Source organism: Hyperolius riggenbachi, chromosome 2 (genome assembly GCF_040937935.1).
Source record: "Hyperolius riggenbachi isolate aHypRig1 chromosome 2, aHypRig1.pri, whole genome shotgun sequence".
NCBI classification, from domain to species: Eukaryota; Metazoa; Chordata; class Amphibia; order Anura; family Hyperoliidae; genus Hyperolius; species Hyperolius riggenbachi.
In genome coordinates, this window is record NC_090647.1 from 114,595,108 (window position 1) to 114,609,549 (window position 14,442).

At 41.9% G+C, this 14,442-nt stretch overlaps 1 protein-coding gene across 1 annotated transcript; it reads left to right on the forward strand.

Annotated features, from left to right (window-relative positions):
* The first annotated feature begins 255 nt into the window (after nt 1-255).
* On the forward strand, nt 256-14,139 carry LOC137545712 (keratin, type II cytoskeletal 6A-like). The gene is made up of 9 exons (XM_068267246.1): nt 256-874; nt 1,168-1,382; nt 6,279-6,339; nt 6,440-6,535; nt 8,407-8,571; nt 8,820-8,945; nt 9,516-9,736; nt 12,863-12,897; nt 13,072-14,139. Exons 1-9 carry the CDS (start codon nt 383-385, stop codon nt 13,341-13,343), a joined length of 1,683 nt encoding a protein of 560 aa, XP_068123347.1. The 5' UTR covers nt 256-382; the 3' UTR covers nt 13,344-14,139.
* Nucleotides 14,140-14,442: the final 303 nt, after the last annotated feature.

The following is a 14,442-nucleotide window of genomic DNA, read 5'->3' on the forward strand; positions in this document are numbered from 1 at the left end:
TTTTCTTTACAAAAATGAAAACTGATGACCTGCACATTTATTTATTTACTTTTTGTAGTGGGATCTTTCGGATGCTTCTAGGAATTCTTCAGAGCTCTCCTGTTTCTTCTTGTCTTCTGAAAATAGAATTTTGAAATGGTCAATCATTTTACTAACAAGCAGATTTGTCTGCACTTAATACGTACAAGGCGTGAGTTAATCAGATGAGCTCAGTGTTTAGATTGCTGGGAGACATACCAAACCCATTATTGAGAAACAATGATGTAGAGTCAACTCTGTGACCAAACCCACTTTCTTAGACAGATAAAAGGGGACCAATTCACAGAGCTGTCACCGAGCCATCAACACATTCTTCAGAGCTCATCCTTAGGAACTAAAAACTATGAAGAAGGCACACAGAGCTAACTTCTCAACCGGAGGAACAAGATCAGGATTCAGTTCTGTTTCCGCTGTTCCATCTGGAGCAAACCGAAACTTCAGTTCAGCCTCGGTCACGCATTCCAGCAGTGGAGGTTATGGTAGCGGAGTGGCTTGCTCTGGTGGCTTAGGCAGCAGAAGTCTCTACCATTTGGGAGGAAGCAGAAAAATATCCATTGCCACTGCACCTCAGTCACATTTTGGAAGTGGCTTGGGCTTTGGAGCTGGTATCGGATCAGGCATTGGAGCAGGTTCTGGGTTTGGTGTTAACCAAGAATTTAGTGGCGGTCCTGGATTTCCCGTATGTCCACCTGGGGGAATCCAACAAGTTACTATCAATCAAAGTCTATTAGTGCCTCTCAATTTGGAAATTGACCCACAAATTCAGAAAGTACGCACTGAAGAACGTGAACAAATCAAGACCCTTAATAACAAGTTTGCATCATTCATCGACAAAGTGAGTATACTTCTATAAGAAAGTTTTTCAGTGTTATTTACTTCTCCTCATGTTCTTGGACCTTTCATAAGGTGCTGCAGCAGTATATTTTTTAAGACGTAGAGGCACTTGTCAATAAAATCTGGTATTGTATCATAATGACCATAATATACAGTAGAATGATATAAAATCTACTGTATAACCAAGGTTAATATGGTTCCCAACTACCAGAAAATTATCTTTGATCCACGATGTTATTAAAATTTGTATAAGTACAGTATAGTCAAAGTGGATTTGTTTCACTTACATTTCAGGTCAGGTTCTTAGAACAGCAGAACAAAGTTCTTGAAACAAAATGGAAACTTCTACAAGAGCAAGGAGTAAAAATTGTGAAGAGTAACATTGAGCCCCTCTTTGAAGCCTACATTAATTCACTACGAAGGCAGCTGGACAGTCTTACAAGTGATAAGTCCCGTCTTGATGGAGAACTGAAGCAAATGCAAGATGCAGTGGAAGAATTTAAGGCCAGGTGAGTAAACTAAAACAAAGTTATGTATGATGCAGAAAGAGCGGTAGCTTTGTCTGGGTAAAATCTCTGTATCTTGAAATTACGTGTCCGTGCAAATCTCTACTGGCCCTGGAAGTAAAAGCTATTGTAGCAAATGCAAGCAACTCAATAATGACCAATTAAGCTGGAAGCTTATTGACTGGCAGTTATTGTTATTAATATGCATTTATAAAGTGCTGACACATTTTCTTCAGCAACTTACAACAGCAATTAACAAATAGTGTTCCTAAGGCCCTGATTTAAGGTACATATCCGAAAAAAATCAAAAATCAAAAATCCACTTACCTGGGGCTTCCTCCAGCTTCCTGCCAGCCTTTCGGTGCCCTCACTGCGGCTCCGCTCACCGCTGGTGGTCCCGGGTCCTCTCCGGCGCAGGATTCCTACTGCACCTGCACTAGTGGCTCTCAGAGTCGCGCTGATGTCATCTGGACTGTACAGCGCAGGTGCAGGACTATTGTGTCTGCTCTGTACAGTCCAGATGACGTCAGCGAACCAGTAAACCGCACTCTGGAGCGCACAGGAAGCCAACATGGAAGCTGACTTTGCTAGGTTTGCTTCTCCACCAGAGAGGACCGGGAGCCACCAGAGCTGCGGTGAGGGCACAGGACGGATACCAGCGGCTGAAAGAAACCCCAAGTAAGTGGATTTTTGATTTGCTCTGACCTTCCCTATAAAAATAGTTGGGGCAGAGCACTGCTCTACAATGCAACTTTAAGTGGGCATCTCCAAGCTGAAGTGGTGCATGACCAATAGAAATCAGGTGTTGTAGCGGGCCAGTTATGACATAGACAGAGGTCAACATATGCATTTCCCCCAAACAACATAATTAGGCACTTTGCCTCTCCAAAAAACAATTAGGCATTAGCACGTACCCAAGTAATTATTAGACAGACATGTTCTCCAAAATAAGAAGGGGATTTTTCCCCAAATTAAAGCCAGGCAGGAATGTCATAAAAATATCAAACTCAGGTTAGCTTGTTTACCAAATAATTCAGCTAGGTAGCATGTCTGCAGTGACAAATCAGACCCCAGTAGCAAGTCAGACCTCATTACAGGCACAAGAAAACATAAACCCCCATGACAGACACTATTAACCACTTGCCGACCAGGGGTGATTTGCCTGATCTGTGCTGCGTGGGCTCTCCAGCCCGCAGCACAGATCAGTATTATGCCAGGGCGATCAGACTTCCCCCCTTTTCTCCCCACTATTGGGATGTCCTGCCGGGGGGGTCTGATCGCTGCCGGCCATCTGCGTTTTGCGGAGGGGGCTCCTCAAAGCCCCCCTCCGCAGCCATTTCCGCCCTCTGCCTCCTTACCTCCCTCCCTCCCTCTCTCCGTAATGCGCAGGACGGAACTCCGAAGGATAGGCTTCCGCCTATCAGATGCCGGCGATCCCTGGCCAATCAGAGCAGCGCCGTATGATGTAAACAGCGGGGATTTCTTCCCCGCGTGTTTACATTTTGCCGGCGAGCCGCGATCTGCGGCTCTCCGGCTGTTCACGAGACACCCTCCGTGAACTGACATGGAAAGGCCGCTCGATCGAGCGGCCGTTTCCATGGTAACCCGTAGACGACCAGTTTATGCCGATCGGCGTTAGCTGGTCATCAAGAGGTTAACAAACAGCCGTCTATGATAGACCATAGTAACAGACAGCTGCCCTGACAGACCACAGTGACAGAAATCCCCCCATGAAATCACCCCCATGACAGACCACAGTAAAAGGCAGCTCCATAACAGCCCCCCCCCCCCCAAACCAACAGCCAACTGTGATATTCCCTAGTACCAGAAAGCCTCCAATGACAGCCCCAGTAATAGAAATACCCCATTATATAGACACAAGTAAAAGGTAGCTCCCACAACAAATCTCAGTAACACAAATTACAGACCTTGGCAGCAGAAGTCATCAATGACAGGCTGCAGTAGTATAAAATGGCAGACCCCTGCCCCTCCCCCAAGACATATCCTAGTAAGAGACGAGACCACTAAACAGACCCCAGTAATAGAAAAAACCCTTGATAGGTCCCTGTAACAGATAGCTGGTTAAGGGCTCAGGGTTCAGATCTCTGCTCTTCCTGTTCAATAAGCCAGCACGTATTCAGAGAGGAGACCTTGGGCAAGACTCCCTAACACTGCTACTGCCTATAGAGCACGCCCTATGGGCTGCAGCTCTGGCACTTTGAGTGTGCCAGGAGTAAAGCGCAATATAAATGTTCTGTGTCTCGACTGGTCACAGTAGCAGACAGCCTTCTGTTATTGGGACAGATAGCTTCTCATGAGAGGCCTTTTCGTTATAGTGGATCCCTGCTTTGGTATTCATATTAGAGTCTCCCTTCCCCATGCAGAGAAAGCAAAGGAGCTAGTTATATTTCCATACCCACTTTCTGTTTCCACACTAAAGGTCCACCTCCAGGGTTTCCTGCATCTGCTAAGCTCCTCACTTCCCCTGCATCACATGACACCACAGGGTGAGGAGCAATGCAGACACAATGACCCAGTTGGCTGCTGCCATCTCTGCAGTGAGGGATAAGGGTAGACTGTGGAGAACACTGGGGACAGAGCAGCACTGCAACTCAACTCAACTCGGCACTCCAAGTTGTGTAATGGACTTGAGACCCAAGGCAAATGCCATATACTGCGGATACACCACTGCTTTCACAGTCTTTGTATTTTTGTCAGCAAGGAAAGGCTATATAATGAGTTTGGTGAATCCTGGATTTAGGTACCTGACGTTTGTATCCTGAAAAAGGTGTTGTTACTGTATCCTGGAGGCTGTTATTAAATTTAATTGGCTTCTAAACAGGCAATAGCATACTAAGCAGGAAATTAGAATTAATTGCTGCGTGTGCATCATTATAAGAAATAATTGCTGCTGGGGCACATTTTATAATTTACGGTAAAGAGTTGGTATCATCCACATTTGTGAGTGTGCATGCAGATAATGTGTAAACAGACCCCAAGCTACAATATATTATATAAGTTGAACACATTATTTGAAGCAAAAATGCCTGATTTGCCAGGTATGTGACAGAAGCGTGACTTAGGGTGTGGCATGCATTTAAGACGCTAGTTTTTTTTGTGCCTTTGGGCTTCTCCTGTTGGTCTGTCTCTGTCTGATGTTGTAGGACTTACCCTATCAAGAATGTATATTATACAGGGCATTCTTTACTTCCTATGTTCATATTAAAGATTATAGTGTAACTAGTAAAAAGGCCCGTCCATTAAAAAAACACGCGCTAGGCCATAGCCGCTAACCTCCCCCCTCCAAAACGCACGCACAGACGCGCCCCGCTCGGCCTTTCCCCACCGCTGTCCACACAGGGAGATGTTGATTGCTTGGCAGTTGGAAAAAACTGTTATTTCACACCAGAGCCGGTTCGAGACAGGCAAATGAGGGGGCAGTCAGAAATGTGAATGGGGGCATCATGTCTGAGAACATTTTTGGTAGATAGAGTAGTGCAGCGTGCAAAGCGAAAAATGGGCGTGGTCATGACGTCATGTGTATAGCTGTCCCCAGTATATGTAGCCAGGTGTATAGGTGTCCCTAGTATAGGTAGCCAGGACTTACCGTGTCCCCAAAATAGCCAGGTGCATAGATGTTCCCAGGTGTGAGCCTTGTTGCATTGTTGGAAATAACAGCTGTTTCCAACTGCCAAGCAATCAGTTTCTCCCTCTGTGCATTTGTAAATCTATATTAAAAAAAAACTTTTAGCCTACCACATTGTTAGGGGGTATGGTTATAGAAAATAGCAGTTGGTGCTGTCTATTTTTTTTCATGTCTGCCAGTAGTAAAGATTATTACGTGCAGGCTGATTGGGGATCCAACAATATGAACAAATTACATGGCGAGTATTAATCATTTCTTGATCTCTCTTCTTTAAACTTCTTACTTTGTAATGTATTGATTTATTTTTTCCCTTTTCACTAAAATTCCTCTTTAAATTACTTGGGCAGCTTACAAGATTATTAACCCATCATTTAATCCACTGTTTATACTAAAAATAGTGCATACTGTCCAACTTGAATTTTATATATATATATATATATATATATATATATATATATATATATTTGGATATAATGAATTATATCTAAATATAATTGTAATTTCAAAATACTGTATATTACCATGGTCAAGCCCACCTCCCACTTTTGGCCTAAAATATGGGCCAAAGGCAGTGACCTGCAGACCCCGCACCCAGTGTGCTACCCTAGCCCCTCCATAGCGCGCATTGGAAGAATCCTGGAAAGCATAGCTACCTCTGGAGTGAGAAGCGGCAACTATGGTTACAGATATGCTTCCAATGCTCTCTTCTCTCCTTCAGACCTCTTTTGTGTAGTGTAATTCCCTCACCCAGCCTCCTGTGTCATTGCAGCTGAGCATTTGTTTGGTGAGTTGGGGTCTGGGCATCCCTCTCCTTCCTGAATAGAAATATTTAGTTCAGTGGGCAAGTGCTCATACAGAAGAGAGCTCATACTGAGTGAGCAGGATAGGAACCTAACTCTCTGTGCTTAACATGCTCACCTCAAGCTTAGCTTTCATTTACAGTGGTGCTGTCCAACTTCATGAGCAGGAGGGGGGGGGTCTAGCACCAGATGTTTTTGGCTGGAGGGAGCAGAGCATCAATGTCCTGGCTTCAGGGGCAGAGCCAAGCACAGGCAAAAGGTGGGCCTGCTAGAGGAAGGGGTCTGACACAAAAACTTGTCTGGGCAAGTGAGCGCGGCACAGGGCCACATCAGGCCTGCAGGGCCACCAGTTGGACATCCCTGATATACAGGAATAAATGGCACGTTCATTGGTAATTATTTGTTAATTTTATGAAAAAATATAATAAATCAAATACTGTATATCTCTAACAGGTACGAGAATGAAATTCACAAACGTACAACTGCTGAAAATGACTTTGTGGTTCTCAAAAAGGTACAGAGGAAATGTCTTATTTACCCAATGCTTACGTTTATATTACATAAAAAAGCAGTCCGTTAGACATAAAATGTTGCCTTCCTCTTTACTTGTTTAGGATGTGGATTCTGCTTACATGAATAAAGTGGAGTTGGAATCCAAGGTGTCCGCACTGACAGATGAGATCAGCTTCCTGAGGGCTCTCTATGAAGCGGTAAGACACAAAATACCCAGGCAAAGTTTATTTAAACATTACAACACCAAGAGAAGTGGGTAGGCACACAGAAATAAGCACACGTGGAGAGGATGACTCAGATTGTGATGTGCAGTCTGTCACCGTGCTCTGAGTCGAGGCAGTATATTGCAATGACAAAAAGACACGGTGAAAAGCTCGGCACTGCTAATGTGGATTTATTGCTGATTGCACTTGCATTTAATTCTTTGTCATAAAAGTTCATCTTGTGTAAAAACAATGACATGGAAGATTATACACATCTAAGCCTCGAAGAAGCTACTACAGCAAAACGGTGGTCAGGCCGTGCAACAGACGGCACCCACTGCCCATCCCACATCCCCTTCATCACCTTCCTCTCATGCACAATAACTATAATCTTGAATGTCATTGTTTTTACACAACAAAAACTTTTATGACAAAAAATTGAATGCAAGTGAAATCAGCAATAAATCCTCGTTAGCACCTCGTTTCTCCGTGTCTTTTTGTCATATTTATTTGTAGCCTCTTTCCTCCTCCCACTATTTGTTTAGTATATGATTTATATTATCAGTTGCATGTATGTAACTGCCACTATTCATGCAGAATCTCTCAATGCCCCTTATTCAATAAAGGTTTTCTCTTGAGTTCTACCATAGGAGACACTTTTTCATGTTTTCTATAAAATAACATTTCTGCACTTTGCAACTGAAAAAGTACTAAAATGTAGTGTTGGTGTTCGAATGCGGAAAAGTGTTCTGAATTCACTTGTACGCCACAGTTCAGCACCTTTCAGCACTGAACCTGTGGACAGGGTCAGGAGGAGTTCACTTACTTGCAGTTCACGGCACATTTCATGTGACTCCCATACTTCCTCGTTTCGGCATTGGATGGAGGAAGTAGAGAGTCACGAGAAACCGTCCGTGTAGCACAAGATAGTGGACTCCCTTGACCCTATCGGCAGGTTCAGTGCTCAATGGTACTGAACTATAGTGTTCAAGTGAAGATAGTGCTGAAATGTGGTGTTTGGGTGAATTCATAACAATGTTCTGAAACTGAATGTTCTGAAACCAACACTACTAAAAAGCAGGTGAAAAAGTACTGTCAAAATTATTTTGAGTATTTTCTTGCTTGCTGATGGCCTGAAAGGTATTGTATTGATAAGGTAGGAAAATATCACCTGGGGGAAAATTCAGGCAAAAAGGTCAATTGAACAGGGGCCAATGAGTCTAGTGGAAGAGTGCTGCCTTCTGGGAGAAGTTGGTGTGGCCAAATTACCACTTACCACCCTCTCAATCAATATACAGAATGGAGAGAGAAGCAGAGCTACCCTCATCTGGTCCAATACAGATGCATGGGGTAGGTGGTTTGGGCAGCCGAAGTGTTGTTGAGGAGGAGCAGGGGACTCTTTTTCAGTCGTGGGCCACATTCCTTTCCTCTCCTCCATCCCCCCCCCCCCTGCAGAGTTGCAAGCGGTGCCTAATGAAAGCATTAATCACCCAATTGTATTTTCCACAGTGGATCTCTATGGCCACAGTGGCATCTGACTGCTGGCTCCCTGTGATTGGGTGAGTTAAACCTGTCATTACGCACCACTTGCAACACTACAGGGAGGGAGGAGAGGAATCCGGTCCTCCATGGGTGGACTGAATTCAAAGCACTAATGGGGCAGGTACGGCCCATGGGGCATAGTTTGCCCGGCTGTGCTCTAGAGTCTAAGAAGAGGAGTCTGCCAGTCCAATCTCCATGGCATTAAGCAGTGGAAGAACAACAGGGAGATTAATGTGTTAAAGGTGTCCTAGAGAGGGATTTATAGTAAAGACAGTTTCCTCATGGTGTAATAAGTATGCATTCATATTTTGCTGTCCTTTTAGGAACTTGCCCAGATGCAAGCCCAGATCTCTGATACCTCAGTCGTCTTGTCAATGGATAATAATAGAGATCTAGACCTTCACGGTATCATCGCTGAGGTCAAGGCTCAGTATGAAGAGATCGCCAGCAGAAGCCGCCAAGAAGCAGAATCCTGGTATCAATCCAAGGTAAGTTTTGTGCCTACAATTGTTTTTTTAGGATTCCTGTGCTGTATTTATTTTACCTCGTGCCCATGCTGTGTTTAAAGCCCATTCGCAGCTGTAAGTTTTAGGATTGGATGGGATTCTATATGGATGCAGAAGTTTCAAAATACAGTACATAATGACAACAATAATAACAGATCACTGGCCACATTGAAATGTATATGATCTTATTTCCATACCTGAAGATACACTGTAATCTTCTCTTGTTTTAGTATGAAGAGCTCCAGGTCTCTGCTGGAAGACATGGTGATGATCTGAAAAGCACCAAAACTGAAATTGCTGAGCTAAATCGCCTGATCACCAGACTGCGCTCTGAAATTGACAATGTCAAGAAACAGGTATGAATGGAGTGAATGCAGTCATTTAAATATCATCACTGATTCATTATCTAAAAGATTATCAGACCTCTAGAAGATTACCAACAACAGCTTGTCGGTAGGAGCATCAGAGCCGCACTCCTCTTCAGGCACCATCTAAGCCGTACTGCGCTTGTGCAATTACGACCACGCCTGCAGAAGAGGAGCGGTCCTGATGTTAAGGAAAGTCTCGGCGAGGTCGGGGGATCGGAGGACAGCCTGGGAATTTGATCATAGTGGTTATGACCTATTTAGTTTTGGCCCTAGGTTAATGAGGAATGAATACACCTTATTGTTGGGATGGTAAAACAATGAGCAATCTTCCATCTTCTGAAATTTCAAAGCCCAGTATTAATACCGATGTAACTCTTACACAAATACGGACCAAATCTTTCCAGAATTGACCTATTATGCTGTCCACAATTAGAGTTGGTGTATAATATTGGTTTTTGCAGTTCATATTTCATTCACGTTTTGATTTGCCTCTTGTTTATCTCCATAGCCATACAATGAGCAGGTTCATTTTCTAAAATTAATTATTTAATGCTCTAGTGTGCCAAGCTGCAGACGGCAATCGTTGATGCTGAACAGCGTGGTGAGCTTGCAGTAAAGGATGCCAAGCAAAAGCTTGCAGGTCTGGAAGATGCTATGCAGAAAGCCAAGCAGGAGATGGCTCGCCAACTGAAAGAATATCAGGAGTTGATGAATGTCAAACTGGCTCTGGACATTGAGATCGCCACCTACAGGAAACTGCTGGAAGGAGAAGAGAGCAGGTAAAATAAGTGATTTATTAACCCATTCAGGTTCCGTCGTTTTCACGTGAGGAATGTTCACTTCCCATTCATTAGCCTATAACTTTATCACTACTTATCACAATGCACTGATCTATATCTTGTTTTTTCCGCCACCAATTAGGCTTTCTTTGGGGGGTACATTTTGCTAAGAGCCACTTTACTGTAAATGCATTTTAACAGGAAGAATAAGAAAAAAATGGAAAAATTCATTATTTCTCAGTTTTCAGCCATTATAGTTTTAAAATAATACATGCCTCCATAATTAAGACTCACGTATTGTATATGCCCATATGTCCCGGTTATTACACCGTTAAAATTATGTCCCTATCACAATGTATGGCGACAATATTTTATTTGTAAATAAAGGTGCATTTTTTCCATTTTGCATCTATCACTATTTACAAGTTTAAAATAAAAAAAATATAGAAATATTTCATCTTTACATTGATATTTAAAAAGTTTAGACCCTTAGGTAAATATTTACATTTTTTTTTTTATTGTAATGTTTTTTTTTTTTTTATACTAAAAATTTTATTAGGGTACTTTTGGGAGGGTGGGAGGTAAACAATAGATATATAATGTAAATGTGTGTTAATTCTGTTTTTTTTTTTTTTTTTCAGGTGTAGTATTACTTTTTGGCCACAAGATGGCGGCCATGAGTTTGTTTACATGACGTTACTCTAAGCGTAGCACGCGCTTAGAGTGACTCATCGCAGAGGGAACGGCCAGAAAAGGCGCAGCTTCCGAGAGAAGCTGTCGCTTTTTCAGCGGGGGAGAGGAATCAATGATCGGGCTCCGTAGCCCGATACATTGATTCCTTGGCTACCAAATCCGCGGCCGGGAGTGCGCGTGCATGCGCACGATCGGCCGCGGGGGCGCGCGGTAGTGCGCATGGTTCCTGGACGTAGAAACTACGTCCAGGAACCAAAATAGGTTAATTTACCATGAATGACCATATAACATTGAATGCAATGCAAGTTTCTAGTAACAGTACCAATTTATCTTTGGAAGTATGTTAAAGTGGACCTGAACTCTTGCACAGGACAGAAGAAAAACATAGAAAAATGCACACGATATGTATTTAGAGTGTTTAGCCTGTTTAATTCCCCCTCATCTGTGTCCAATCACAAGTTGCAATTTGTAAAAACAATTGAAAAATCGAGAGCCCACTATAGTGTAGTATTTTCATCCAATATGGTAGGAAGAAAATTCTGATACAAGTTGTAATTTGATATCTCCCCTGTGTCACATGACTGTCATGGCAGAGATGGCAGATACACTAATTTGAAAACACAAGATGTTAACAATATGTCTGTTTCCATGAATCAGGAAGTAGAACATGCAGCTTTATTTTAGGATTTGTATCAGCTGTAACAAAGAAATTTTTTTAATTTAAAGGTTATAAAGCTGTTGCGTATCTTTTAGAGTAGAAAGGATGTTCTGAGTTCAGGTCCGCTTTAAATTAAGTCACATTGGTGCACGGTTGAATCCGCCAGCATGCTCTCTATCACCCAGATCATTTGAGTACTGTCCCCTCTTCCTTTGCAGCTGCTGCAAGTTTATAGTAACAGGGAAGGATGAGCAAAGTATTCTACAGACATGCTCTTTGAGGGGGATATACTGCTTGTAACAGCATGTGATTGATTTTCTTAAGTGATTGATCTTTTGGTCTTTGTGTGGTGTGGTCATGATTGGGTAGTTACTCCTGCTTCATATTTTAGCCCACAAGGAAGAAAAGTATTGACATGATCACATGACTGGGATGGACCAATTAGAAAATGATTAATCAATTCACCTGACAAACTCATTCACTTGGTTCTCCAAAAGTTCTCTACTAAAATAGTTTCAAGACTTTATACATGTATCATCTATAGCAATACCAAGACTTACTTAAGTTGTAGATAAGTCAGATATTCTGTGCTTGCTTCTCACAGTTGAGAATTTAAAAATCAAACCTGCAACTTCCTTCCTTAATATAGACAAATGTCTGCACTCCCTAATGTATATTCACTATTTACTATGCTATAGATTAGTGTCTATGCTATAGATTAGTGTACTGGTTAAGGGCACTGTCCTGGCCATAGGTGTCTAGAGTTAAAATCCTAGCTGAAGCCAGTACCTACACAGCAAGCAGTGCTTGGGCATGACTCTCTAGTCCATAATACAGCAGGGTAGACTATTGAGCATGCCTTTAGCGGCTGCAGCTCATGTGTGCTTTGAGTCCAAAAGGATAAAACCCAGGGACGGATCTGGGGGGGGGGGGGGGGGCAAGTGGGTATCTTGCCCCAGGCGCAGTTTGTTGAATTCTTTAAAAGGCAGCAAAATTTGGATGGGGAATGGCAGTTTAGGCGCCAAAACCTGACCTTGCCCCAGGCGCAACTTGGTCTAGATCCGTTCCTGATAAAAGCACAACATAATTGCTAACATTTACGTAGAAGTACTTAAGCAGCCAATGCCCAGATATTTGTCTATCAGACATGTCATTTGAGAAAACAACTAACCAGTCATTGTCTACTATGTTTTTGGTGGCTGCTCATTTGGTTATCTGCTGAGCCCCAGCAGTCAGCACAATTCCCATATAGCAAAATTTCCTATGACGTTTGCTTTGACAAACAGAAACCAGCCCTGGCTACCAACTCTATTAGACTCTATGGTATGGCAAGACCTGCAGCTCATCTGAGGGATAATAGTGACATAAAGGCTACCCACACACTGGGGTGTTGCGTCGGATTGTGTCTGATGATATAATCGCAGTGCTGATGCAACACCAAATATTTTGTAATGATACATTCACATTGGCTGGTTAGCAATGTAGTGTGGTGGAATCCAAAGGCATGCGGTACCAGACAACGTGTGTGTTTTCAGTTATGACGAAGCATACTTTTCATTGACTGTATGCTTCACTGTATGTGTCGCAATGCATGCGTACAGTATGATGCCAATTTTCTCCTCTGTTGCATTGCAATTTTGTTTTTACAGAGTACACAATTCCCCAGTGTGAACTGAGCCTAGTTGTTCAGTGTCCTTAATAAAGCACTGTGGAAAAGTAGTCAGTTCTATGGAAATGTATTATAATGTATTAATTACTGTGTTTTTTTTTTACAGATTGGCTGGAGAAGGTGTTGTTCCAGTAAACATCTGTAAGTGTTATCTAAAATTGGTTACTTATGTAATACTTATGTAATATATAAATATAAAAATATATATACCATATATATATATATATATATATATATATATATATATATATATATATATATATATATATCTGTGTGTGTGTCTATGAGTGACTAATATAACATTTTTTCTACCAGCTGTAGTGAGCTCATCCTACAGTGCCAGCAGTGGAGCAAGCCATGGCTATGGAGGTGGTTTCAGCGTTGGAGGCGGTCTAAACGTTGGCGGTGGAAGCGGACTTGGTAGTGGAAGTGGTCTCAGTGTTAGTGGCGGACAAGGATTTAGCAGTGGAAGCTTCTCCGTAAATAATCTGAAGCCAGGCACCTCTGTTTCTGCAGGTGGCAATAACTCAAGTGTGAAGATCGTATCTAAAACTTCAACAACCTCCAGTACTTCCCGAAAATTCTAAGAGCTTCCAAAATTTCTGTCTAGGAGGAAAGCAGCCTTTTTGTCCATAAACATGTTACTTCTGCAGCTATGTACAAAATGTATAATGCCCAATAGATATATTGGCCCTGTTCCAAGTAACTTTTTCTTTTGAGTTTTCTCCCAAGAGATAATTTTTCATCTTATTAAAAAAAACTTTTTAGCACTCTGCAATTAAAAAAAGCACTAAAAAAGTAGGTAATATCAAACTTGTTTTAATCATTTTCTTGCCTAGCAGGAACTTTAAAATTATTTTATTGGCAAAGTTTCAAAATATATATCCATGGAGAAAACTCAAGAGAGGTTGGTCCGTGCGGCATGACGTCAGTAATCCCCATTTTGTGAAACAGCAATCTCTAGTCCTTAAGGGGCCAGAGACTGCTGGTAAGGAAATGGTTAAAGAAATGGTCATTGTAATTGTGTACAGGTAATTGCACAACTTTAATAACAAATCAGAACCTTCCCTAGTGTCTGACATGACCAGAAAATGTACTCGGTTTTCTTGGGCACTTATCTTCAGCAGTAATCTCCAACCAAGGAGAGCCAACACATCACAGTGTTAAACCACAGCAGCCAATCAGATATATTCTGCTGTGAGGGCTACAGCAGTTAACTTTCCTTTAAACTTTGTTAATAAATAAATTCAACTATGTCACATCTCCTGATTACAGAAATGAGGTCACTAGAAGATTGCATATGTTGCATAAGTTTCATGTTTTCATTTTCAAAATCTTGGGTGCTTTTTTCTGCTCTCTTTGGTGCTTTAACCAACCTGAACTTCCTGGAACCATTCAATAAAAGCTTATCATTCAGAAAACATTGCTTGATGGTTCTTTACTTTGAATTTTATTCCACACTGTATGAAACAAAAAAAAACTAAAAATGTTTGGTTGCACACACATTTTCAAGTAGGCACTTCAGGTACATTTTAGGGTTAACATCACAAAGGATGTTATAGATAATGAAATAATCACAACTCAGAACAGCTTTAAATTCAAAATGAACATAGCAAGGGAGGTAAAACAGTCACTTGTAAGGTAACTAGTAAGGAGTTAAAGAGGAACTGTAACCAATCTACTAAC

Coding starts and splice junctions, on each gene's coding strand:
- LOC137545712 (XM_068267246.1), top strand. CDS start 383: ATGAAGAAGGCACACAGAGCTAACTTCTCAACCGGAGGAACAAGATCA. Junction 875..1,167: donor TTGCATCATTCATCGACAAA/GTGAGTATACTT, acceptor CTTACATTTCAG/GTCAGGTTCTTAGAACAGCA. Junction 9,737..12,862: donor CTGGAAGGAGAAGAGAGCAG/GTAAAATAAGTG, acceptor TTTTTTTTACAG/ATTGGCTGGAGAAGGTGTTG.